Source organism: Acinonyx jubatus, chromosome B2 (assembly GCF_027475565.1).
Source record: "Acinonyx jubatus isolate Ajub_Pintada_27869175 chromosome B2, VMU_Ajub_asm_v1.0, whole genome shotgun sequence".
Lineage (NCBI taxonomy): Eukaryota > Metazoa > Chordata > Mammalia > Carnivora > Felidae > Acinonyx > Acinonyx jubatus.
Genome location: NC_069385.1, coordinates 116,144,538 through 116,171,490, shown reverse-complemented (window position 1 = coordinate 116,171,490; position 26,953 = coordinate 116,144,538). Strand labels below are relative to the sequence as shown.

General features: G+C 50.6%; 1 protein-coding gene across 7 annotated transcripts in view; it reads left to right on the top strand.

Moving 5' to 3' along the window:
* PPARD (peroxisome proliferator activated receptor delta) overlaps nucleotides 1–22,491 on the top strand; it is an 82,058-nt gene extending 59,567 nt beyond the window's left edge. For 3 of the 7 annotated variants that reach the window (XM_053222911.1, XM_027057914.2, XM_053222912.1), the window contains 6 exons: nucleotides 6,082–6,312; nucleotides 15,703–15,857; nucleotides 16,988–17,126; nucleotides 18,532–18,734; nucleotides 18,912–19,362; nucleotides 20,388–22,491. In XM_053222911.1, the coding sequence (XP_053078886.1) occupies nucleotides 6,183–6,312; nucleotides 15,703–15,857; nucleotides 16,988–17,126; nucleotides 18,532–18,734; nucleotides 18,912–19,362; nucleotides 20,388–20,635 (1,326 nt within the window). In that variant the 5' untranslated portion in view covers nucleotides 6,082–6,182 and the 3' untranslated portion in view covers nucleotides 20,636–22,491. Of the gene's footprint in view, nucleotides 1–6,081; nucleotides 6,313–15,633; nucleotides 15,858–16,987; nucleotides 17,127–18,531; nucleotides 18,735–18,911; nucleotides 19,371–20,387 lie in introns of those variants that run through there. The other 4 variants (XM_053222909.1, XM_027057913.2, XM_053222910.1 and 1 more) reach the window with 2 other exon arrangements.
* The last annotated feature ends 4,462 nt before the right edge of the window (nucleotides 22,492–26,953 follow it).

The following is a 26,953-nucleotide window of genomic DNA, read 5'->3' as shown; positions in this document are numbered from 1 at the left end:
TGTGTAGTGGGAGCTCAGTCAGCACCCACCCCTCCTTCCAGGACTCAGTCCTGACCATGAACTCCGTCCCGTCTCCCCAGAGTCACTCAGAGGATCAGAGGGTGTGAGGGAATGAGTGAGAAAATATTTTGTCAAGTATCTGTCTGAGGCAAAGTTGTGGTTTTCCCTCCTCTGTTTCCAGCTGCCAAGGGGGACCCCAAATCTTCATGTCCCTGTCTCCCCAGCTCTCACCACCATGGTCCGGGGTGCATTTCCACTGACATCCACGCTACACGGATCCAAAAAGTTGGTTCTAATCAGCCTCACGCCTCTTACCCTGTGGTCATTGCCACTGCTGTGCTTGTAGCTCTGAGAAACCACATTGTCTGACCCTTCTGTCACCATGCTGCCCATACTCTCGTTGTGGCTCCTCAAGCCTCCTGTAGTCCCTTCTGCCATTGGCCTGGTTGAGGGTTTCTCACGCCTCACCTGCCCCAGCCTCCTCCACCTCCAGACTTTTCAGTCCTGTGGAGAATGAAGATTCCGTGTGCCCGGCCCCTGCTGTTCAGATAGTAACTAATTAGAGCGTTTACTACATGCCACACTAGTCACAAACTGCTCCTGGTAATCACCAGGGTCCTTTTCCCGGTGTTGTCACCATCCCCCTTCCACAACCCTGTTCTCCTCCTTGGCTAAGTGTCCTGTGTCTTGCTGTTTTAGTTAGGATTGTGTTCAGCTGCATGCGGCTGAAGTCTGGCAAACAGAGCCTCGTAAAACAGGCATTTCGTTGTTTCACCTCCGCAAGCTGTCTGGAGACAGGCCTTCTGGGGCTAGGTCAGTCCCTGCACAAGGCCCCTTCATACCTTCTGCCCCACCCTCCTAACCTGTCTTCTCCTGCTCAGAAGGGAGCAGTTACACCTCCAGGCACAGTATTCCTGTTGCGGGCAGGAAGGAGAGAAGGTGAACCTTTGTCACTTTTTATCAGGAGAAAAACAGTATTTTCAGAAGGCCCTCCCAATAGATTTCTGTTTACATATCGTTGGTCAGAATTGTGTCACATGAACTGGATAGCTGCAGAAGAGCTCAGGAAATTGAGTGTTTAGCTAAGCACGTGGCTGATCCAAAGAGATTGGGACTCAGGAAGATGGGGAGTGGAATTAGGTAGACAACTAGAAGTGATTGCCCCAGGCCACCACTGGTAGTCAGAGCCACAGGGCTGGCCATGGGAACTGCCTTACTCTGGGTCTAGTGATTGCCAAGTTTGATGATCAGGGATTGATCCTTGAGGAAGTGATTTATTCTAACCAAACTCAGGTTCCTGCCAGACGGGCCACCTTTAGGGAGTGACAGCAGGAAGTAGTAGAGACGGGACCAGAGGTGAACACGTGTGTAGGTAAAGGGGTTCTGCGTGGTGTCAGGGGCATGCAGGCACCCAGTGGCCAGGTCTGCCCAGTTTTCAAGAGAAGCCAGAAAGCCAGAACGTTTTTTAGCTGTTTTTTGAAAAAACTGTAGGGTTATGGAAATACCACAGCGATCACACGGAGTTCCCATATGTCCTTCATCCAGCTTCCCCTAATGTGCACAATCTTACATAAACCCCGGACACGTACCCAAACTAAGAAACGAATGCTGGTTCAGTGCCACAAACCAAGTGGATTTTATTCGGATCCTACCAGTTCTTCTACTACTGTCGTCTTTCTGTTCCAGGGTCCATCTTACATCGTATTTAGTTTTTATGTCACCATAGTCTCCCATCTGTGAGACTTTCTCAGTCAGAAAGGTAGAGTTTTACATGGCTTTTAAGTTTTCCTACTCTACGATAATAATTTGGAAATCATACATGCTATTGTATGTATGTATGTATGTATGTATTGTATGTCTTAGTGGTCATCTTAGAAATTTTTCCATTTATATTTGCCCGAACTGTTAAAGCTCATCAGCACTTCCAGCTGCCTCCCTCTCATCTTCCACGTTGTCATTTGTATGTTTTACCTTTTTTATTTTATTCCAGTTTAAATTGTTTTTGGAACAGGCAACACGCCTGTAGTTCAGAGTTTAAAAGGTACGAAAGGTACTGTGAAATACCCCTCTCCCTTTAGTGGTCCAGAGGCAACCAGTGTTCCCAGTTCTATGTAGCCTTCCTGGCTTACACACACATGAGCAAACATAGCTTCAGTAGATCTTTCTTGCATGAGGTTGTAGCTCTTCATTCTGCAAGTTGCTGTTGTCCCTTACTAATATATCGTAGAGATACTTCCATTTCAGTCCATAAACATCATGACTCTTACATGTGGCTGTGCAGAATTCCTGTTTCCATATCATAATTTATTTGCAAAGACCCCTGTTAATAGACATTCAGCTTGTTCCCTACCTCTTACTAGTCAAATAATACTGTCATGAATAACCAATACTTTGTGTCATTTTGCTGCAGTAGAAACAGCTGTAGAATACAACATAGAAGTGGCATTTCTGGGTCAAAGGGAATGTGCACCTGTAATTTAGATAAATGTAGGCAAATTACCCTCTTCAGAGGTTGTGCCCACTTACCTCTCTACCAGGGATGTGTGAGATTGGTTCCCCCACATGCTTAGCAGCGTGTTAGCTTTTGTTTGTTTTAAGTTTATTTATTTGTTTTTGAGAGAGAGCGAGCGAGCATGTGTGCAAGTTGGGGAGGGGCAGAGGGAGAGAGAGAATCCCAAGCAGGCTCCACACTGTCAGCACAGAGCCCAACAGGGGGCTCAATCCCACGAACCATGAGATCATGACCTGAGCCAAATCAAGAGTTGGACACTTAACCAACTGAGCCACCCAGGTGCCCTAACATTTTGTTTTAATTTGATTGTAAAAAGTATATTTCAGTATTGTTTTAATTTGAGTTTCTTTTTTTTATGAGTGATATTCAGCAGCCTTTCAAATGGGTACCTTTTCTGTATACATTTTCATATCCCAGGCCTATTTATCTATTAGATTGGTGTCCTTTTACTTATTCATAGGAAATATTTTAGAGAAATTAGTCCTTTGATGAGAGTTGCAAATATTTTTCCCAGTTTATTATATTTTGTTTCTTATGACTTTTTTTCTACCATGTAGAAAGTTTATATTTTCATGTAATCAAATTTACTAATCTTTTATCCATAATCTTTTAACACGTAAAGTTTTTATGGCTTTAGTGTCATGCTTAGCTCTTCCCCACCTCAAGAGTATTTTTGTAGTTCAAATATGTAAAAAGTTTTTAAAGTGGGCTCTGCCCAGTGTGAGGCTCGAATCCACAACCCTGAGATCAACAGTTATATGTCTCATCGATTGCACCAGCCACGTGCCCAATAGTTCATGTATGTTTGTGTTTGTTTGTTTAAAGTTTATTTATTTTGAGAGAGACAGAGAGTGTGAGTTGGGGGAGGGCAGAGAAAGAGAGAGAATCCCAAGCAGCTCATGCTGTCAGCACAGAGCCCAACGCGGGGCTCGACCTCATGAAACCGTGAGATCATGACCTGGGTCGAATCGGACGCTTAACTGACTGAGCCACCCACATGCCCCCATATAATTTTGTTTTAACTTAAAATTTTTGTTTACTTCTTTGGACCTTGTCTTGGTGTAAGGTTGGAGGCAGAGATCCATCTTAGTTTTTCCAGACGACTATTCAGTTGTCCCAGTACCATTTCTTGGAGAATCCATTTTTTTCCTTTGACTTGAAGTACTATCTTTATAATATGCTAAAGTTCCATATGTGTTTGCATCTATTTATGGACTCTTTGTATTCTCTCTCACTGATTGTCTGTTCATGTGCCAGTGCAACGGTGTTTTAATTATTGTGGCTTTACTATAATTCTTTTTATTCCTCTCCAGTGAATTCCCTGTCATGTTTGCCAAAGTGCCTCCACCCGGCCTCTTTGCTTCCTGCAAGTCCCGTCTTTTACTCTCCACAGACAACTTTCTCTCCTACTTTATTACCTAAAAGAGTGAGGCCATTCCATATGAGCTTTAACCACCCCCTCCCCAATTGCTATGATACTTCTTTGTGTTTTGCTCACCCTGTGCCCTTGAATTATTCCCCTCGCATCAGTTATTCTGCCACAGCTACCTCCGTGAATCTTCAGACTGTCTTTCTCTGCAGACCTCTTTATCCACAGACTGAGTCTCCCCTAGTCTAAAATACTTCCTGGCTTCAGCACTTTCTCAAGGCAGTATCCTCTTGTACATTTATTTCCGTGACATATTTACCAAAAAAAGCTAGTCTCCATTCACTGTCCTACCTTCCTCACTACCACTTATTCTTCAGAGCCCAGGGTTCCGTCCTAACCACTTGACTTAAAACTTGTCTCACAAAGTCACCAACGACCTGGTAGTCACCGAATCCAGGGGTCATGTGTCAGTTTATCACCCTTAACCTCGGCAGCATTTGAGATGGTTGAGCCCTCCCCTGTGAAACAGCCCTTCCCATGACTCTGAGTTGTCCGGCTGTCCCCAGTCTCTCTTGCCTCTGACCTTCCTTGACATGTTGCTATCTCCTTTGGTGAACTGAATCCCTTCCTGTGACTGTCAAATCAACAAGGACACTCCCTGTATCTTCAGATTCCCAACCCCCCAGCTCTTAGACTCTAGGGCTGGATTTCCAAACTGCCTTTCGTTGACAAACTAAGAGGTTATTGTCAGTCTGAACAAAAAATGAAAGCCTGATGGAAAGGAATGATGAGAGGGAAGATTTACTGTCATTTGGAAGTGGCTTTGCTGTGGAACATTGATTCCCAAGCTTGGCTGTACATTAAAATCAGCAGAAAAACTAGAAATAAAGATCCCAATGCCCAGGCTGCTCCCCAGACCATCAGATGAGAAGCTCTGGGGACAGGCCCAGACATCCACATTTTAAAAACTCCCCAGTGGTTCCAGCGTGCAGCCAAGTCTGCAAGTGTAGAGCAGCGTGGGTGAGGGAAGAGTCTCAGCTCACCCTTGCCTTCTGGCTTTGAGAAGTGGGTGGATGGGCACGCGGGTCACTAAAGTGGGGATTACCAGAGGAAGGGTGGGTTTGGGGGAAGATGGTGGGTTCTGTTTGGATAGGTTGAGTTTGAGCTGCCCATGGCACATGTAGGAGAAGTCCCACAGATGCTTGAATTTCTGTAAAGCAGACCTTTCCTCTCTCTATCCTCCCACAGCCTGCACGTGCCTAGATATAGCCCACCTTCCCAGCCCTCCCTCCACATCCTCTCTCCTGCAGCACCCACTGCCTGGCCACCAGGACTCCTTACGGTTCCCCCACTGTGCTGCCTCCGAGTCTTTTCTCGTGCTTTACCTCCAAGACAAGTTTCATGCCATCTCTGGTCAAAATCTACCCCACTCTCAAGGCCTCTGCCTACTGTCCCCTGCCAGGATGACCCTCACCAGCAACACCTCAGGATCTTACCACCGCTGACTGTGGCATTTGTGGGCAATATTTTATTTGGAGATTGGAACTGCCTCCTCCTGGGTGATAAGGATGTGGGGGGTCACCACCCAGTAACCCATCTTGGAAAGTCCTGGACAGAATGCATCTCCCCTTGCCTGATGGCTATGCTGTTGAGGGTCTAGTTGCAGATCTGCTGCCAGTTGTGAGCCTAACCCAGCAGCGGCTCATGTCCTTTCCCCCCCACACCCAAACACAGGAAGGATAGGATCCACTCCCTTCAAGAATTGTGGCTTAGGAGAGCCTGAGTGCTGGGGGGCGGGGGGGGGGGGGAGTAGGGACAGGATGGTGGTTAGGAGGCGCAGTGCTTATCAGGAGCTTGAAAAAAATCCCCTGAAGTCGTTCTGATCTGGCTCAAAGAGCAGGATGGGGCCGAGGAGGCTGGGAAAAGTGATGTGGTGGCTTGTCGCCCTGTCTGGTTCATGGAGACTGCTCTGAACCCCACAAACCTGTCTCAGGAACCAAATGGATACAGGGCAGAAGGAGAAGTGACTCGTGGTGCAAGGAGTGGAGACCATAGGATAGCACTGCAGGGAGGAGGCGTTCCTGCCATGCAGGAGCAGGAGCAGGGGAGCCCCCGCCATACTGGCTCCTCAGGTGTTAGCCCTCACGCATGCCCTGCTCCATCACCTTCTCATCCTCTTCCTGTCTGCCCCTTGGCCCAGGCTGATGGGAACTTCCCTGTAGAGGTCCATCTGCGTCCAGACCCAGATGATGCCAGAGCTATGACCGGGCCTGCAGGCGTGGCACCGAGGGGAAATCAGCCATGGAGCAGCCACCAGGGGAAGCCCCTGAGGTCCGGCAAGAGGAGGAGAAAAAGGAAGTGGCAGAGGCAGAAGGAGGCCCAGAACTCAACGGAGGACCAGAGCGCTCGCTTCCTTCCAGCAGCTATACAGGTGAGGAGGGCGCAGCAGGGGACACGGGGCGGAGGCAGCACGGCAGGCAGAACAGGAAATGCCCTCTGCAAACAACGTCACGGGGTGCAGAGTAGCAGAGTGGTTCAGGACTGGAGCCAGACAGCCTCCGTTCACACCCCTGTTCTGTTGCTCATCGGCTGCAAGACCTCAGGCAGTTGCACTTCTTCTTTCTGCAAAACAGACGGGGCTTGTGGGGGATGTGGACAGGGCGTTTTGTGGGAATTAAATGAGCTGGCATTTGTCATGCGTGTCGTCAGTATTATTCCCACTGCTACTGCCCAAGGGATCCGGAGCCAATCTACATTTAACAACACACTGGAAAGGTCGACTGTACCTGTGACTGTAATGATCAGTCAGAACACCCAACTCCATTGATCTGGTGCCAATTATACAAGTCATCGAGCTGCACTATAATTAGGCATCAATGCTAAGCGGTTAGTATGAATGACTGTAATTAAGATTACTTTTGTGCAGCCAGACAGTTTTTAGCTTCTCTTATCTCACTTGTTGGTTCCCCTTTTGTTTATCCACTGTTAGTAGCAGGGTAGACATTCTTCTCTGGGACCCTGTACCTTTCTGTCCCTGTCACCATCATGATGTTACGTCCACCTTCAGGGCCACTCAGAATCCACTTCTTGGCCCCTGGTTTTCCCTGCTGTTGCCTCTTCCCTGCTCCTAGCGCCCTCCCCACCACTTTTCTCCTTCTCCCTCCACATAAGTGCCAACACATTCAGTTGATTCTTGCTCCCTTCCCTCAGAGGGAACTCGGTGTCATGAGAGGATGTACTTCCAGGAGGGGACATCCTGATTTTGCTACTGGTTTCCGCTGAAGGAGATCCTGACCACAGGTGGTGGTGATTCAGGGTGGAGGAGTAGGCCCACCCCACAAGGATGGACTCTGGAGCCCATCTCTGCGTGGAGAAGAGGTAGATGGTGTCAGAGTTGGGGCAGGGGCTGTTGAGGTAGAACAGGTTCCTGCCTAGCCTGCAGCTAAGAAAGGCCCAAATGCTTGAGCCACACTATTTTGAACCTGCAAAACGAGTCCCTGGATTTTGCAGCGCGTCTTCCTCTTCCGGGCACATGGCGGGGGTAAGGGAAAGGCCATTATCCCGTCCCTCTGAGCCCACCCACGTACCCAGGAGTGACCAAAGTGGGCTTGGTGTGATTTCAGGCCTTAGGAGAAAGTATCCCCCAAACCCCACGGTAACCTATTCCCTGTGTGTTGGCTGGTGACTGAGATGAAGTTAGAGACCGAGCCTTTCTCAGAAAAGGACTAGCTAACCAGAGGTGATTGGTCACTTAGTGCTAATAGCATGTACTGTTCTGAAATTGAGATGGGCAAGGAAGGTTAGGAAGCAGAAGGAACACACCAGAGGCTAAGAATGAGCAAACTACATCACTGAGGAAGAGTGAAAAGTGACGAAAAGGCCATGGGATTTGTGGCCTCACCACCCAGCCTGGCCCACCCTGTCCCCACATCTGGGGCCAGGCACACAGAAGTAATGACCTGTCCTGGAGTTTCCTACACAGCCTTGTGGGACCATATCCTCACATGATACTGCTGTTCACGTACAGATCAGAGTACAGTGCCTGCATGCCCAGGCAGGGCGAGTGGGCAAGATGATGGCATCTCGGGAAGCTTTATCCATGGGATTAGGGCACGCAGGGAGATGTCTGGGGGAAAATTTGCCCAACTGCCCTTGCGGTGCTATGTATCATGTGGTATTTAATATATTCCATTTATCAATAAATCGATGAAGGAGAGATAGGAAGACTGCCTTGCTCAAGATTTGAAACAGGAGGGGGTTGTTTAACATAATCATAATGTGTTAAAGCCATAGTATAAAAAATGTTCCCACAAATTCTATAAGGCAAACAACCGAAAAATAGAAACAGGCAGTTCATGGTAGGACAAATACAGCTGGCCAGAAAACAAAATGTTTTTCAGTCTACTCACTAATCAAAGAAGATATCTTCAAGATAAAATGTCATTTAGCCTGTCAGATTAGCAAAGAGAACCGTTTTGGCCAGAGGGGGAAGACATGGCCCTCCAGCCTAGAGGGTGGAGGGCAGTTTGGCTACGCAGGCCAACACTTTTTACATTCCTTTGGCCCTGCAGTTCCCCTCCTAGGAATGTATCCCATGTAAATACCCGCGCAGAACACACAGAGATTTCCACACTTATTTACTGCAGCACTGCTCATAGAAGCAAAAAATTGGCAAGCTCCCATCGTAGGGAATTGGTTATATAAACTGTGGTAGAGCCATACTGTGGAATGCGGTGTAGTCATTAACAAGGATAGGGTAGGTCTGAATACACTGATGGGAAAAACAGCTCCTGACAAATTGGGGATCCCATTGCTTAAAAATCTTTTAAGTATCGGGGCACCTGGGTGGCTCAGTCGGTCAAGCGTCTAACTCTTGATTTCAACTCAGATCGTGATCTCACTGCTCGTGGGTTTGACCCCTACAAGTTTAAATAAACTTAAAAAAAAAAAATCTTTAAGTATCATGGAAGGCACTAGAAGAGTGTACACACAAAGGACTATGCCATTAACTCAAAGGAGTAGGATCTTTGGTACATGCCATTATGTATTATTCTCAAATCTACAGTACTCTCCTAATTTAAGAAGCAAATGCGTTGCTTTTCTTTAACAGGTTAAAGTAATTTGGGGGCACCTGGATGGTTCAGTCGGTTGAACGTCTGACTCTTGATTTCGGCTCAGGTCATGGTCCCAGGGTTGTGGGATCAAGTCCCAGTTTGGGTTCTGAGCTGACAGTGCAGAACCTGCTTGAGATTCTCTGTCTGTCTGTCTGTCTGTCTGTCTCTCTCTCTCTCTCTTTACCCCTTCCTGCTCATGCATTCTCTCTCTGTCAAAATAAGTAAACATTAAAAACAAAAAGTTAAAGTAGTTTTGTTTCCCAAAAAAGGCCAGCAGGTGAAAGGCCCTGGAAGAAAGAGCCTCACCTTGGGGAGCCAGAGCAGGGATCTCAAGTCTGTGTGATTATGAGCTGTGGCTTTTGCTGGTGACTTCACTTCTCCAATCTCAGTCTTTACTTTTACATTTTATTTTTATTTCTTTTGAGGGAGAGAGAGAGAGCAAGTGGGGGAGAGGCAGAGAGAGAGAGAGAGAGAGAGGGAGATAGAATTCCAAGCAGGCTCCACACTGTCAGTGCAGAGCCCATTGTGGGGCTTGAACTCATGAACTGTGAGATCATGACCTGAGCTGAAATCAAGACCTGGGCGATTAACCGACCGAGCCACCCACACGCTCCTCAGTCTCTACCTTTAAAGTGTGCCCACCTCAAGGGTTGGCTGGGTAAGGTTCTCTGCCATGAGTCTATGACTTTGGCCTCTGGAGTCCCCTCAGGAATTCAAGAGGATGGGACACAGCCTCAAGCCCTGAAACAGAAGGAAGATCACACAGTTTGCTTCTCTTCTGACCCTTCAGAGGTTCTGCACTGATTCTGTGTCTATACCGAGCTCAACACCTGAGAAGGCAGGCAGGACGGGCCTGCGACGAAGAAACTCCTATGCCCAGTGTCCCCCCGCTGGGTCATGGCAGGGGTTGCTGTCCCCTCCTGCTTTAGTGATGGGCATCCCAGCCACACCCTAGAAAGAAGTCAGGGGTCTTCATGTGGGGATGGAGCTGAGAAAGATCAGGCGTCCTTCCTCCTGGCCTGGGCACCTCCTCTCTCAGCAAGTATGTGGTGGGTGTCCAGGCAGGGGCTGGCTGTGCAGTTGAGGACAAGGCTGTGCGGCAGCCCTGAGAAGCCCACTGTGCAAGTGAACAGGACAACAGAAGTAAGGAGGCTGCTTAGTACCCCAGTTCCAGAGTCCCACAGAATTGGCCCTGACACTTCAGAAGCTATTTACCTATGGGGCTCTGCCAGCAAAGGTAACAGTGTTGGCCCCTCCTGGCCACTCTCACGGGTATGACAACAGTATACCTGCAGTGATGGAAACTAGATATGCACGGGAACCTTCACCCATACATAAATGATGTGAATAAGGTCAGTAGTGTCTGTTTGCTGAACTTGTAATCCAAGATGGTACAACTGATAGTTCGTTCACTCTCTGGGAGTTGGGTTTAGTGTTTACTCTGAGTCCAAACATTTGAATAATGGCACGGTGTCATCCTCAGCAGTGACATGTCTCATCATTTATCATAATCATGAATTACTGATTTAATAGTAATGAACATATACATGCTTATGGGAAGTCATAGAGTACAATAAGAGCTCAGCCCAAGGGATTGGATGGTTTTAGGTTCCAGTTCTTACTCTGCTGCTGTATTAGTCGGGGTTCTCTAGAGAAACAGAACCAATAGGATGTGTGCATACATAGAAAGAGAGGGAGTGTGTGTGTGTTTAAGGAACTGGCTCACACCATTGTGAGGGCTGGCAAGTTGAAAATCTGCAGGACAGGCCACCAGACAAGAGACCCAGGGAAGTTAATGCCGTAGCTCGGGTTTGAAGGCAGTCCCGAGGCAGAATTTCTTCTTTCTTAGGGAGGCCTCAGTCTTTTTTCATAAGGCCTTCAACTAATTGGCTGAGGCCTACTTACATTATGGAAAGTCATGATTTAAATGTTAATCACATCTAAGGGCACCTGGGTGGCTCAGTCATTTGACTCGGTTTCGGCTCAGGTCATCTTCTCAGTTTCATGAGTTTGAGCCCCACTTTGGGTTCTGCGCTGGCAGCTCGGAACCTGCTTGGGAATCTCTCTCTCTCTCTCTCTCTCTCTCTCTCTCTCTCTCTCTGTGTGTGTCTCTCTCTGCCCCTCCCCCACTTGTTCTGTCTCTCTCTCAAAATAAATAAATAAACTTAAAAAAATTAAATTAAAACTTGAATCACATCTAAAAAATACTTTCACAGCAACGTCTAGACTGGTGTTTGATCAAAAACTGGGTACCATGGGTATCATGGCCTGGCCAAGAGGACATGTCAAAATTAACGATCTGGTTAATGCCACTGTCAGCATGTTACTTAACCTTCTGAACCTCACTTTCCTCACCTATAAAAGGATAAGTAGACCTGCTTGAAGGGTTATTTAAGGTTCACATGGGATTAATGGTACAACGTATCCAGCAGAGCACCTGGTACATAGTAGGCGTGCCCAAAAAAAGAGCTGTTATTCATATAAATACACAGTCTTTACAGGGCAGTCAGGTTTAGGTTCAAGTCCTGGTCCCACCGTGTATTAGGTGACCTTGGGCAGATCCCTTAACCTCATCTTAAATGGGGTCAGTTGTGTCTTCCAAGGTGATATGAAATGATACTAACAAGCTCTTAGTGGGTGGCTGATAAATGCTGGTTCTTTCCCCCTCCCCTCCTGCGGTACAGGTGGAGGTAGACCCTCAGAAGATGTTTGGGAGGTCAGGCAGGGTGCTGCTGGAGTAGAAGTTCAGAGGCGGGGGCTCAGGGCCCAGATGATGGCCATCAGGTGAGCAAGTACGTTTCCTGAGAACAGAGGAAGAGCCAGAGGAGGGCTGTGCTGCGCTGGCTTGGGAGAGTGGCCCGCTGTGCAGGCAGGCGGCCCTCGGAATGGCATGCCCTAATGGCTCCACCCAGCATTCCTGAGGGACACCAAGGCTGGGACTCCTGGTATGGGAGGGCCTCTCGGAACCCTATGGCTCATGGTGAGGCTGTGGGGCCTTCAGAACCTGGTCCCTAGAACGCGGAGCATTCTGCCATCGTTACTTTTAGGTAGGGTGGTGATTCAAGGATAAACCCTTAAGCCAGGTGGTCAACCGGGAAGAAACCAAATTCTTTATCTTTTATCATTAGAAAACCCACTCCCGAATCACCACCACTTCAGTAGCCCTGGTACACATGCACGCTGCCACAAAACCTCCCCCTGGAGAATGCGTACGCTTTTGCCCACCCTAGCCCCTCACCTCCCCTGCCTCTTTCTGCCTCTTGGGTCAGTTTTTTTGTTCTCTTATTCCCCTCAAATGGGCAGCGGGTGCCTGTGTCTCACTAGCCTGCTACCACCAAGCCTCTCTGACTGCTTTCAAGTTCTGCAGCCTGTGCCTGTTCACCACCTGGGGGCAGGACATCCATCTCCCAGTGCCCGGACACCGCCCTGGGCCTGTTTCTCCACAGTCCCCATTTGCAGCACTTCCCTTGGGATGCACACCCAGGGTCTCTCCTCAGGACCCAGAGCTCAGGTGGTTTTGGTGGCTAGTAGGGTTTGAGCAGCTTGGCATCTCCCGGGTGATCCTGATGCCCCTGGGCCAAGGGCCGATGGCAGGCCAGGAGAAGTGAGACGCTTGGTCTTGGCCTGGGGCCTCTCCGGGTCTCATAAGCAGAGACGCTCCCCTCCCCCACAACCTTGGATTTCTGTGAAGCTGTGGGTGAAGGGGTACAATCAGCCAGAAAGAGGAAGGTCCCTGCCTGTGTGGGGTACACAGCTTGGAGAGGGCAGAATTGCAGCTTGCTGACGGGCATCCTCCTAACTTAACACTGATAGTTCCGTGCCTCTTCCAAGTTCTAGGCCTTTTGTCTGTGGTAGTTCCATTACTTTTCACCATGACTCTCGGATAGATATGCCTGTCATCTCTCTTTTACCGAGGAGGAAACTGAGGCCCAGAAGGCAGAACTGGGTTTTGAGCCCAAGACACCAATTTGATCTCAGACCACATGGCTCCTGAGTCACATTCTTAACTCTCAAGCCTCCTGTTCCTGAGCATCTGGAAGCTATTTGGAGGTCTTCCAAAGCTCTCATTTTTTTTTAATTATTATTTTTTTAAATTTATTTATTTATTTTGGGAGGGAGGGAGGGAGAGAGAAGGAGCAGGGGAGGGGCAACAAGAGGGAGGAACAGAGGATCTAAAGTGGGCTCTGTGCTGACAGCAGAGAGCTCGATGCAGGGCTTGAACTCATGAACTGTAAGATCATGACCTGAGCTGAAGTCAGACTCTTCTTAACCAACTGAGCCACCCAGGCGCCCCCAAAGCTCTCACCTTTGAGCCCAGAGGGAAGCAATCTCCCTGACATTCTCATGTCTGAGTGGTGGCTCCTTCACAGTCCTGTGTCATCTGCCTGCCCCCTCGGCCAGTGATGCCACTCGCCATGTTGTGTTCCAGTTTTCTTACCTCATTCTTACCTGAGCTAGTCCAGGGCAGGGTCCGATCCCACCCTGCACACAGCTGGTGCTCATCACATGTCTGTTGAGTGAAAAGAGAGGGTGGCATTGCAGTACAAATGACCAGACACCTGCCCAGCCTCCAGGGTCACAAGGGAAAACAAGGAAGGCACCACCCAAGAGGTTGGTTACTGTGGACAAGACTCAGTGGTGGAGGTGGGCTTTGAGACCCAAAGACAACGTGATTAGAGATGTCCCAAGTCTAGCAGAGGAGGCAGACGTGTCAGCCACAAAAACAACACTGCTTACAAGAAGTGACACAAAGTGAGCACGCATACAGACCACACAGATCAGAGGAGGAAGTGCCGGAAACCCTTCTGCCTGGCATCTGCGCAGGTCTCGTTTTCTCCCAACAATTCACCCTGTGAGTTCTCCTGCCCTATTAAAATGCCTCTAGGAGTGGTGGATATTGCCCAGCTCCTCCAGCCAGTTCGCGCTGAGCTCAGGATGCCCAGGGACCTTAAGGACCGCTTATTCCAGAGTCACTGAGTGCCGGCTCCCCATCCAGCAGCACCCTGGTGGCAGAGCTCCTGTGCCATGGCCCTTACGTTCTGGTGGAGGGCGCCCAACACTGAGTAAACACACGTAGTCTGTCGTGTGGTGACAAAAGGCCAGGAAGAAAACCAAAGTGGCTTTGCCCTCCACGGCTGGAGGCTCCCCTACAGCCCTGTGCCCAGGAGAGGAAGGGAGCCCACTCGCCCCCATCTGTGAGCTGAGGTGGGTGCTTCCACCCCGTGGAATGACAGAAGGTTAGGAGCTAAGTCTCTGGGACAGGACAAGCCATTTTAGGAACCAGGGACTTGTGTCACCCCTGCCCTTGTGTCACCAGCCCAGGATCGCAGCAGGCCGCTCGGTCCTCCCTGCTGGGGTCTGGTCTGGTGCTTGTGTGCCCCTCCCTGTGGCCAAGATGGGGTCTAGCTGGAGGCTCTTCTGCTGTCACTCCTAGGACCCGAGGGAGAGCTGAAGAAGGTGTGGGAAGAGTGGAGTGCACCTTGGTCTGGGAGGGTGGGTTACTCCATGGGAGGGAAATCAAGATGTTGTGGAGTGGCCTAAATCTGTATTACGCAGAGGTAAGAACAGTAGCCTGGGAAATGTTAAATCTGGGCTCATCTCCATGGTCTGAGTCTCCCTAAGGTACCATCCTGCTCTGAGCCACTGCTTCTCCAGTCTGGGGATTTGGCCTGTGCCGCCAATGAGGTTGTTTGGTCTTCAGGAAAGAGAGCAGAGAATAGAGCAGATTGGCAGGCCAGCATGGCAGGCCAGATGGCACGTGGGGCCATGCAGCTGGCCCTGGGCTGGGAGACTGGGGCTCGGGGCACGTCCCTTTTCCCCGGGAAGTGTTCGTTTCTGAGTGCCCAAGGGAGAGATTCAGAAGGGACTCTCGGAAATTCTTACTAAGTCATCTGGCAGCACATATGCCCTGAAGTCATTGCCACGGCCGAGTGCTTTCCACGCTTACACTCACAACGCCTGGTTCGAACATCTTGTACATTTAATAGAAAAAAACTTGGGGAAGTTCAGTATGCTTCCCAGTCAACATGACTGATACCTGCATTCTTTGTTCTTGAGCAAGAAGTTTTGTGAGAATGAATCTGAGCTTCTTGAGTGATCCTTTACAGCATCTCCGGAGTCCACGCAGGAATCACATTTCCCAGCAGAGGGGGGTGAAGGGCAGCTCTGCAGAGGTCTGCACTAATTCAGTGTCCACAAAACACATTTCACACAACCCCACGTGGCCCACACAGTGGAGCCTCTTAAGCTAAGAGAGCTACTTCCCGAGGATGGTCTAAAAAAATTCTGTCTGCTTCCTCCCTCTTGCTCCTTTCTTCCCAAAACATAGTCGCTTCTCCCAACACACACTCACATGCACACACCCTCTCTCTCCTCCCCAGCGGTGAGCTCAGCCCAGGAATGCTCTGACTTACCCTGGAGAGTAGAGCTGCCATTCCCAAACGCCTGCTGTATGTCAGATCTGGGGAAATGCTTTGGAAACTTTTTGCCATCCTCCTAGAGAAGCCCCACGTTCTAGATGAAGAAAGCAATCCTCAGAGAGGTTGACTCCTTGAGGCACATAGCCCTCAAGTGTCTGAGCTGAGGGCTGTGTGATTCAGAAACATGGGCTCTTCCCACCGCCTGCTCTGCCCCCACAGGCTCTGTCCACCTCCCCTGGCCCCAGTCCTGGCAGCGTGTGAAGCCACCCCTATGTTGTGTGTCTGCAGACCTCTCCCAGAGCTCCTCACCACCCTCGCTGCTGGACCAGTTGCAGATGGGCTGTGACGGGGCCTCGTGTGGCAGCCTCAACATGGAGTGCCGTGTGTGCGGGGACAAGGCATCAGGCTTCCACTACGGTGTTCACGCATGCGAGGGGTGCAAGGTAGGGGCCATGGCGAGTGGGGGATTACATGGTGAGTTGAGCTGCCAGAGAGGCCGGGCCCTGACAGTGCCTCCAGTGGAATTCCCACCTGGGAGGCAGCCAGGCCCTTGGGCCCATTCCAGGCCTCCACTCTGGGTCCTGCTGGTCCCTCGTCAGGCCTGCCCTGCTGGGCGCCACCCCAGCCGCTCACATGGTCTGTCTGGCTGCTGGCACCCCTGGGGACGCAGCTGTAGAAGACCAGCAGGACAGAATGAGGGTCTTGGGCTGAACCATCTCCTAACATCAAAGCTTCCAGCATGTCAAGGCCTGAAAGGGGCTCTTTGACATTTCTTTTTCCAGTCGTGTTTTTGGGATTGTCCTCCCAACTGCACGCCCATCAAAATGTCACATATATGTTTTTAGGTTTATTTATTTATTTTGAGAGAGAGAATGAGAGCAAGTGAGCACCAGCAGGGGAGTGGCAGAGAGAGAGAGAGGAAGAGAGAGAATCCCAAGCAGGCTCGGCACTGTCAGCACAGAGCCTGACTCGGGGTTCGAACTCACGAACCATGAGATCATAACCTGAGCCGAAATTAAGAGTCAGACCCTCCGCTGACTGAGCCACCCAGGCGCCCCTTACATATCATTTTTATTAAACCACTGCCTGGAAAATACACAGAACCAGATACATTTATGAATAAATCAAGTTATCCAGGATACAATTTTATGTTATCAAACTAACAAAGAAGCATGTAAAATAAATAAGGGGCGTCCCGAGGTTTGCTTGGGATTCTCTCTCTCTCTCTCTCTCTCTCTCTCTCTCTCTCTCTCTCTCTGCCTTACTCTCTGCCCCTCCCCTGCTCTCCTTCTCTGTGTGTGTGTGTCTCTCTCCCTCTCTCAAAAATAAACATTTAAAAAATTTTTTAATAAATAATTAAGATACATAAATATATATTTCAAAAGCTTTCGAGTTACTTATTTTCCTTCTCCCTCTCCCCTCCAAAAAAATTTCCCTGCATTACTTCCAGAGCTCAGGGATTTTTACATCCTTACACGTAACTGGGGCCCCTGACGTAACCCACTGGGCAGAGCAGGATTCCCAACTTTCTCCCTTTCTCATGGCTTTTCCTCACCTCCTCACCGTCCCTCAGGGCTTCTTCCGTCGGACGATCCGCATGAAGCTGGAATATGAGAAGTGTGAGCGGATCTGCAAGATCCAGAAGAAGAACCGCAACAAGTGCCAGTACTGTCGCTTCCAGAAATGTGTAGCCCTGGGCATGTCGCATAATGGTGAGAGCCGACCCGGGCAAGGCACAGGGGATGCTGGCTCCCTCCACACAGCCTGGAACCAGGCTCCCAGGAGCCCAGAAAGGGAGTGCCCTCAGAGCAGTGCCTGGCACGCAGCAGGCACTGCACACGTGTCACAGTACCAGCCGGCCTAAGACCTGCCTTCCCCAGGCTGCTCAGCGCCCACATGGGTCTCGGGTCCCGGGTCCCGGGCAGTCACCACCTCTCAGTACCTGAGGCTTAGCCTCTGTGGCCCAGAAGGGAACTGGGAACCGACCCCAGCTCCAGTAGTGTTGGAAACATCACTCCTAGAACCTCAAGCCTGTCTCAGATGGCCTGACAGAGTGTGAAAAGCCACTGCCAAAGCCTGGGATCACCTCAGCCCTTCTTGGTTATCGAAGGTGGGCAGGAGCCAGCAAGTGACCATATGTGTCAGCTGCCAGAAGCCAGGCAGGAATTTCCTGGAGGCTGGCCACTCCTGGGAGTCAGAGCCTGCCCTGCACGCCAGGCCTCCCTCAGTCTTGTCTTCAGACCCCATACAGTAGGATTTTGCGGCCCACCTGCCCCCTCTTTGCCTATCTGGGTCACCCACCCCCAGGGGACAAGGGGGAGCCTTCTTGTTTAAAGGTCTTCACCCACAGCTACCCTCTCTTACATTTTAGATGGTGGCAGGACCCAAGCCCTCCATCTGAAACATTTCCTAGGTGCTGGGGCCTGGCACGTCTGGGGTTTGATCCCTCCCCTCAGTCTGTAAATGCCTGGGCTCCATTGCTTGGGTGGGCTAAGGGGATTTCTTAGGAGATCCCAGGGCCAACTCCATTCTTCTCACCTTTTCTTTTAGAGAAGCCAGATTTGTATCCTGTTCCATCACTAATGACTCATTTTTGAGTGCTTACTGTGTGAACATTCTTATTTAATTGTTTTGAAGCTGCCTTCTTAGCACAGCGGGCAGCGCGTCAGTCTCACGACTGTTTTGACAGTCCAGTGAGGTTGAAGTATTGGCCCATTTTTCTTATGAATAAAGGTGAAATAGCCTGCCTTAAGTCACATGGCTAGTAAGCTGCCAAGCTGGAACTCGAGTACAGGCCTTTGACACCAGAGACCGTCTTCCTACCTGTCACACTGCACCGCCTTCCAGCCACAGTGGCTCAGTCAACTCCATGAGTTAGGGCCCTTGTGTGCCAGGCACTGTGAACAAGACAGAATCTCTGTCCCCCCAGAGCTTACATTCCGGAGGAGTTCCCCAACATTTCCAACGTTGTGGCTCTAGAGCTTCTGAGGGTCCTGAGGTCAAAAAGTATGTTTCCATTTTGACCTACGTAGCTGTAGTGGGACAAGGAGGTCAGAGGTGCTAGCCGCTGCCTGGGCTCCTCGATGACCTCTCCCTCACCCCTACCCCACAATACAGCCATTCGCTTTGGCCGGATGCCAGAGGCCGAGAAGAGGAAGCTGGTGGCAGGGCTGACAGCAAGCGAGGGGAATCAGCACAACCCGCAGGTGGCCGACCTGAAGGCCTTCTCCAAGCACATCTACAACGCCTACCTGAAAAACTTCAACATGACCAAAAAGAAGGCCCGCGGCATCCTCACCGGCAAGGCCAGTCACACGGCGGTGAGTGTCACTGCTCGGCCTGGCGGTCCCAGGCTCTGGGCCCTGCTGCCACCTGCCTGACTTCTGGGAGAACCGGGCCTCCTCCCTCCCCTAACTTCATGGTACAGGCAGGGGGTCTGGGGAGCATATGGGCGGGGGTCCCCCAAGGCCTGGCCTCTAACGGGGCCTGGTTTTCAGCCCTTTGTGATCCACGACATCGAGACATTGTGGCAAGCAGAGAAGGGCCTGGTGTGGAAGCAGCTGGTGAACGGCCTGCCACCCTACAAGGAGATCAGCGTGCATGTCTTCTACCGCTGCCAGTGCACCACAGTAGAGACTGTGCGTGAGCTCACCGAGTTCGCCAAGAGCATACCCAGCTTCAGCAACCTCTTCCTCAACGACCAGGTGACACTTCTCAAGTATGGTGTGCATGAGGCCATCTTTGCCATGCTGGCCTCCATTGTCAACAAGGACGGGTTGCTGGTGGCCAACGGCACTGGTTTTGTCACCCGTGAGTTCCTGCGAAGCCTCCGAAAGCCCTTCAGTGACATCATCGAGCCCAAGTTTGAGTTTGCTGTCAAGTTCAATGCCCTGGAACTTGATGACAGTGACCTGGCTCTCTTCATTGCGGCCATCATTCTTTGTGGAGGTAAGTGAGGGTGGGGCAGGTAGGCCTGCCCCACACACCCAGCCCTTCTGGGGGTTGGGCCCTCACTGCAGGGCGCCAAGCCTAAGCTGGAGCAGCATGGGGAAGTGTCCATGTGATGATGGCAGTGGAACACACGAGGCACTAACTGTACGTGGAGGACCGGCTCTGTCTTATAGATGGAGAGGAGACAGGAAAAAGACTGAAAAGGAATGTGCCAATATGTTAATGGGAACTATTTCCTTTTTTTTTTTTTTTTTGAAGTTTATGTATTTACTTTGAGAGAGAGAAAGAGAACGAGCAGGTCGGGGCAGAGAGAGAGGGAGAGCGAGAACCCCAAGCAGGCTCGGTGCTGTCAGTGTGGAGCCCGATGCGAGGCTCGAACTCACGAACCATGAGATCGTGACCTGAGCCAAAATCAAGAGTTGGACGCTTAACCGACTGGGCCACCCAGGTGCCCCTTAATGGGGATTATTTCTGATGGTAGAGAAATTTTCCATCCTTGGCCTGCGTTTTTCAGATTCCAATACAATAGATACAGTACTCATGCTAACAGTGCCACAGAACTTACTTCATGCCAGGTACTGTTCTGTTTCCTAGAGTATAACTCCTTTGATCCTCACAACAACCCTGTGCAGAAGGTGCTTCTGTTACCCCATTTTACAGGTGAGGAAACTGAAGTCAGAGAGGCTGAGTGGCCTGCCCATAGCCTCATCGCTAGTCTGTGGTAGCGATGGGAGTTGAATCCAGGCAGCGAGTCTCTTAACCCTGATAGGGTACTGCCTTTTTCAGAAGAAAAAACAAAAAAGCAAAGGAGATGGGCCAGGACCCGGGGTGGAGACACTAGAATACTCAGTGGGGCAGTCACCGACAGGCCAGGGCTTGGGTCCATCACAGCAATAGGTCTGCTGTCCCCCCGGGCCGAGTCACCCACACAGGGTAGGGTAGAGGTAAGGGAGCTCCTCTGACCCCGTTATGTCCCCATGCATGCCTGCCCCCTCCCACACCTCTGCCCTGTGTCCCCACAGACCGGCCAGGCCTCATAAACGTTCCCCAGGTGGAGGCCATCCAGGACACCATCCTGCGTGCCCTCGAGTTCCACCTGCAGGCCAACCACCCCTACGCCCAGTACCTCTTCCCCAAGCTGCTGCAGAAGATGGCCGACCTGCGGCAGCTGGTCACCGAGCACGCCCAGATGATGCAGCGCATCAAGAAGACCGAGACGGAGACCTCACTGCACCCGCTGCTCCAGGAGATCTACAAGGACATGTACTGAGGGTGTGCGCCTGGGGCCTCCAGGGGCAGGCGGACAGAGCAGGGATAGGCACCACCCACGGGACTTTTCCGGAGAGCAGCCCTGAGCGCCGGCGCCGCTTGGCACCACGCCGCACCGGGAGCCGTGGAATCCCATCCTGCGCTCAGACACGCGGTCTCTCGCCCCTGCTCTGCTCCCTGCGCTCCCTTCTTCCTCGTGCTCGTGCTCGGTCTCAGTCCCTCTTTCTTCTCTAATTTCCTTGCGCTCCCTCTCTTCCTTTCTCTCTGTAGGTTTGCCTCTTCCTCACTCCCTCCCTCCCCTTCCCCCCATCCCTGTGTCTGTCCCTCCTTTTGTGAGACAGTTTGTGTTACTTCACCAGCAGCATGAAACGGGTCCTCTGCCTTTGTTCGCCCCGTCCCCTGTCCCCCAAGGAGCGGGAGGAATGGGCCTGCCCTCTGTACCAACAGTCACCTGCAAGGGTAGGGGCCTCACTTCTCCTGTCTTCACAGCAAAGGATTTGGGCCATCCAAAGAAACACTAAGTTCTCTGGGCCAGGCTTCCTGTGGAAGCCACGCAGGGCCTGGGCTGACTGCAGCAACAGCCCGAGTCACCGAGTCACTCCCCCAGACTATCACCGCCCTCCCCTACCCAGCCAACCCCTCTCCAGCAGCACGTCCCAGCCCCACTGATACCAATGCCCTCTCTGTTCTTCTTTTCACCAGTCTTCCAGGTCAGTGTCACTGATGGTCCCCTGCGCTGGCCGCTGGGGGACACCCCCAGCCTGGAAGGAGGTGGGCGTCCCTCCAGGTGGGACCCCCACTGAAGAGGAGCAAGCCTCGAGGGAGGCAGAGGTTGGCAGGGAAGGCAGCAGGCGGTGTACTTAATTCTGACCCCAGGCCTTGGTGTCATCGGCACCCACCCCCCCTACTCCCACTCTGCAGCAGCCACTGACCATGACTCCTGTTTCTCCACTCAGTGCCAGGACCCGGCCTCAGATGCATCCAGGAGCCCAGCTGAAGCCCACGCCCCCACACACACACTCCCTGGGGCTGCCACTCCACACACACAAGCACTGACTCACTTTACCTGGTTCCACACCCTTTACCCTGCCCTCCCTTCCCTGAGACAGATGGGCTAGAGGGGCCTACAGGCGGATGGGCAGAGCTGGGCCAGATCCCTTGGTGGCCAGGGGTCAGCTGAGCCAGCCCAGCACCTGCTCATGTGTGACTGCTCAGTGTGACGTCCATTCGTCCCAACAGTTCTGCCGCCCTCCCCTTCCCGTGTTTGGCCCTGCTGGTCACTGACCCTGTGCAGCTTCTGGTGACCAGAGACCTTGCCAGGCCCAGTCCCGCTCCTCCCACGTGAAGCACTAAGCCTGGGAAGAGGGGCTGAAGCCCAGCTTGGATGCTGTGTCTGAGCAGGAAGGCCGAGAGCCCACCCAGGCTGCTTCTCCAGGAAAGAGACTGGCCTGGAAGGGCGAGGGACTTGGTGAGGGTCTATGAGAAAGGTTGGGGAAGGCCTGAGGCCAGAGCCCAGGCTTCCTGGGTCCCGTCCATCTGCCTCTGCCTTCCATGCCCTGAGCTCATTCTCTACTGACAAGATACTTCCCTCTCCCACCCCCACCCTCGGCTGACCAAGGATTGGGGTTGGGGTGCTCCCTTTGAGCCAGCGCTGTAAAGGGAGAGACGCTGTGCCTGACCCCCGGCCCCCACCCCCCACCCAGGTCTGGTGCTGAGGATATAGCTCTTCTCAGTGTCTGAACAATCTCCAAAATCGAAATGTATATTTTTGCTAGGAGCCCCAGCTTCCTGTGTTTTTAATATAAATAGTGTACACAGACTGACAGAACTTTAAATAAATGGGAATTAAATATTTAAGAGTTGATTTAGGCTGACTCAGTTATTTACGTGTTTTTCCCAGGCGGCTGACCAGACCCCTCCCCCTCCTCCATGTCCAGCGCACGAAGTGGGAAACTTGGCTGGGCAAGTGAGACTTTGGGGTACAGGCCAGGAGAGTTGATTCTGGCTTGTGAGAGCTGCCCATCTTTCCCCATCCCCCGCCCTGCCCACCATGCGTCAGTGAGCGGGGGCGGAGAAGCGAGAGGATGCCATCCCCGTCCTGCAAGGAACATCAGGGGTACCGGCATGGGGGGGGGGGTGTGCGGGAGGCGGCAGAAAGGACATACACACCCCCTTGGTGTCACGGTACAAACCAGGGTGGTGTGAGGAGGGCCTGGGAGGGTCTCAGAAGGGCCTTGAGTGGTGTGTGGAAATGCAAAGCCAAAAACCTGTCGTTTGCTGTCCAGTTTTGACCACCCACACAAGCGACCAGGACTTTCCTCAGCCGACACCCCAGTTTTCTCCTCTGCTTGCAGAGGTGCCATCTTCACAGAGGCCCCAGGAGCGCCCAGCCCTCAGCAGCCAGTGGGCTGGGCCACCGTGAGGCCAGCTCGTTGCTTATCTAGCCAGGAAAGCAGACACCCCTAAGAATTTCAAAACGGGGAATTTACTACAGGAAGTTGTTACAAAAGCATTGGAAGGACTGAAAGATCAAAAGGGGAAAAGCGGAGGTCATCCAGACATCAGTAGCGGGGCAGACACTCTCACCCCCGGGGCCGTGTGGGAAATGGTATCATCTGGTGGCCAGCATCTCTCGAACCTCCACCGACGCTGCAAAAACCAGGAGCCCAGAGCCAGCGATTAACTAGCACAAAGTGCAGACACCCGCTGGAGGGGAGCGGCCCCAGGAGGCTCAAGCTTATGGTGACGGTTAAGTGTGACACTTGCCTCCTGGTTTTCTCTGTTACTGGCCAGAGTGATCTGAACTGTCAAGTCCCATGAGGTTCATCTCAGCCAGGAGAGTGACAGTCTGAGGGGAACAGGAGGAAGTGAGGAGCAGGAAGAGGAATGCTTGGAACAGGGGCATCTCTGAAATTGATAGCCTTGCTTGCTGATCTGCTTGGTTTCTTTTTCTCACTTCCCTCTCCTTTCCCACACACTAGGCTGTAGAAAAATAGTTGAAGGGGGCGCCTGGGTGGCTCAGTCGGTTAAGCATCCGACTTCAGCTCAGGTCACGATCTCAGGGTCCATGAGTTCGAGCCCCGCGTCGGGCTCTGGGCTGATGGCCCAGAGCCTGGAGCCTGGTTCCCATTCTGTGTCTCCCTCTCTCTCTGCTCCTCCCCCGTTCATGCTCTGTCTCTCTCTGTCTCAACAATAAATAAACGTTAAAAAAAATTAAAAAAAAAAAAGAAAAATAGTTGAAGACTAGCTCAGCTGTTAAAGGCCAGTCCTCTTCCCAGGGCTAAAGAGGTAAGGACAGAGGATACCAAAAAACTAAATAACACTCAGTTCAGGGGGGAGAAGGTAAGTCTCAGTACCAGTTTTCTTTATTTTTGTAAGATTTTATTTTTAATGTAATCTTGACACCCAGTGTGGGTCTCAAACTTAGAACACCGAGATCAAGAGTCCCATGTTCTACCAACTGAGCCAACCAGGCACCCCACCAGCTTTCTATTGTTACCTGGCTTCTGGTGCTGTAAAGAGATAGCATCTCTTTGCTCTGGCAGCTTATTATTGCTATCACTAAGTGATATTCTTTATTAAGCACCTATTTTGAGCCAGGCATTCTATATACATCACCTCTTAATTCTCACCACTACCCTAAGGTAAATACTATCACCTGCCCATTTTGCAGGTGAGGCACAATGAGAGATTAGCAAGTATGGCTGGGGTCACTCAGCTAGAATGAGGCATACTGTTCCAGGGCCTTAGGCCATGTGAGCAAAACTTAGGGAGCAATAGTCACCCAGTCTCCTTTTAATGATGCTCAGGACAATAAGTGAATCAAATATTTAGACTAAAAGAGAAGAAAGCAACCTTAAGAGAATTAGAAGATACTATCGTTGTGATAGTTCTTTAAAACTTCTGAAATTATTTTTTTGAAAAAGAAAGAAAGGGGTGCTTCGGTGGCTCAGCCAACTAAGCTCTTGATTTTGGCTGCGGTCATGATCTCATGGTTCCTGGGATCAAGCCCCATGTTAGGGGCTCTTGCACTGACAGTGTGGAGCCTGCTTGGGATTCTCTCTCTCCCTCTCTCTCTGCCCCTCCCCTACTCAAGCTCGCTTTCTTCTCTCTCTCTCAAAATAAATAAATACGAAGGAGGGAAGGAAGAGGGAGAGAAAAAATACAAAGAGAGGGGTGCCTGGCTGACTCAGTCAGCGGAGCCTGCGACTCTTAATCTCAGGGTCATGAATTTAAGCCCCACATTGGGTATGGAGCTTATAAGGAAGGAAGGAAGGAAGGTAGGAAGGGAGGGAAAGAAGGAAGAGAGAGAGAGGGAGGGAGGAAGAAGAAAGGAAGGAAGGAAGAAATGGGGTCTCAGGCTGGTAATATCCCTGGGGAGCCTGGAAGAAACATGCAAAACCTTTCTGGAGGACACATACTGGCAGTTGAGAATTCCCACAAAATTATAAAAATGAAGAAAATAATCCTGCATGAAAATACGTAGCCATAACAACCAGTGAAATTAGAACCCCCAGGACATCCAAAAATATAACTTGAATGCATTATAAGAAATAAATAGGGGTGCCTGGGTGGCTCAGTTGGTTGAGTGTCCGACTTCAGCTCAGGTCATGATCTCACACTCCGTGAGTTCGAGCCCCGCATTGGGCTCTGTGCTGACAGCTTAGAGCCTGGAGCCCGCTTCAGATTCTGTGTCTCCCACTCTCTCTACCCCTCCCCTGCTCATGCTCTGTCTCTCTCTGTCTCAAAAATAAATTAAAAAAAAAAAAAAAAGTAAAGTAAGTAAATAAATAAATAAAGGCGCCTGCCTGGCTCTGTCAGGAGAGCATGCAACTCTTGATCTCGGGGTCATGAGTTTGAGCCCTACACTGGGAGTAGAGATTACGTAAAAAAAGTAAAATCATAAATAACTTTTATATTTTTAAAAAATACAAAGAAACGGGGCGCCTGGGTGGGTCAGTCGGTTAAGCGTCCGACTTCGGCTCAGGTCATGCTCTCACGGTCCGTGAGTTCGAGCCCCATGTCGGGCTCTGTGCTGACAGCTCCGAGCCTGGAGCCTGTTTCAGATTCTGTGTATCCCTCTCTCTGACCCTCCCCTGTTCATGCTCTGTCTCTCTCTGTCTCAAAAATAAATAAACGTTAAAAAAAAAAATTAAAAATAAAAAAAAATACAAAGAAAAAAATCAACACTATAAGGAGCAGTTTGTTTTCTAAGAAAGAAATGAACATTGTATTTATTTTATTTTTATTTATTAGGGAGAGAGAGAATCCCAAGTAGGCTCCACACTCAATACAGAGCCCAACGTGGGGCTCCATCCCACAACCTGGGATCATGACCTGAGCAGAAATCAAGGACACTCAACCAACTGAGTCACCCAGACACCCCCAAGAAAAGGAACATTTTTTTTTTAATGTTTATTTTTCAGAGAGTGAGTGAGTGAGAGTGGGGGAGGGACAGAGAAAGAGGAAGACAGAGGATCTGAAGGGGGCTCTGCTGACAGCAGAGAGCCTAATGTGGAGCTTGAATTCATAAACTGCGAGATCATGACCTGAGCTAAAGTCAGACGCTTAACCAACTAAGCCCCCCAAAAAGAAACATTTTAAAAGAAATACCTGGAACTTCCAGGGGGAAAAAAGGGGAAAAAAAAAGAGTTAAACAAAACAAAACAGGTTAGACACCATCAAAGAGATCATTTTTGCACCTCAAGAAGGATCTATGGAAATATCCCAGAAAATGGTATGGAAGACCAACATAGAAAATGTCGACAGAAAGAATAGCAGTACAAATTCTTATATGCTGAGAAGGGAATAGAAATTGGTATAATCCACTTGAAAAACCAGTTGGCAAAACCTAGAAAATCTAGGGGTGCCTGAAGAGCTCAGTCAGTTGAGCGTCTGACTTTGGCTTAGGTCATGGTCTCCTGGTTCATGGGTTTGAGCCTGGTGTTGGGCTCTGTGCTGACAGTTTGGAGCCTGGATCCTGCTTTGGATCCTCTGTCCCCCTCTCTGTCTCCCTCTCTGTCTAAAAAAAAAAAAAAAAAACAAAAAAACAAAATGTGACTGTGCCTATGGAGGCTGTGGAGCTTCCAAGAGGTTCTACCGCCCAGAACCCAGGCACTAGTTTCCATGGCCGCTGGGCTCACAGCTGACTTCCTCTCAGGAAAGTGCTCTTGCTCAAAGGAGTTGTCTTGCCCAGGATAAGCACACCCCCAGGGGTAGCCTATAGCTAACACTGGGCTATGAAGCCAAGCTACCCTGAACTAGTTTCGTTTTTAATTTTTTTTTAATGTATGTTTATTTTTGAGAGAGAGAGAGAGAG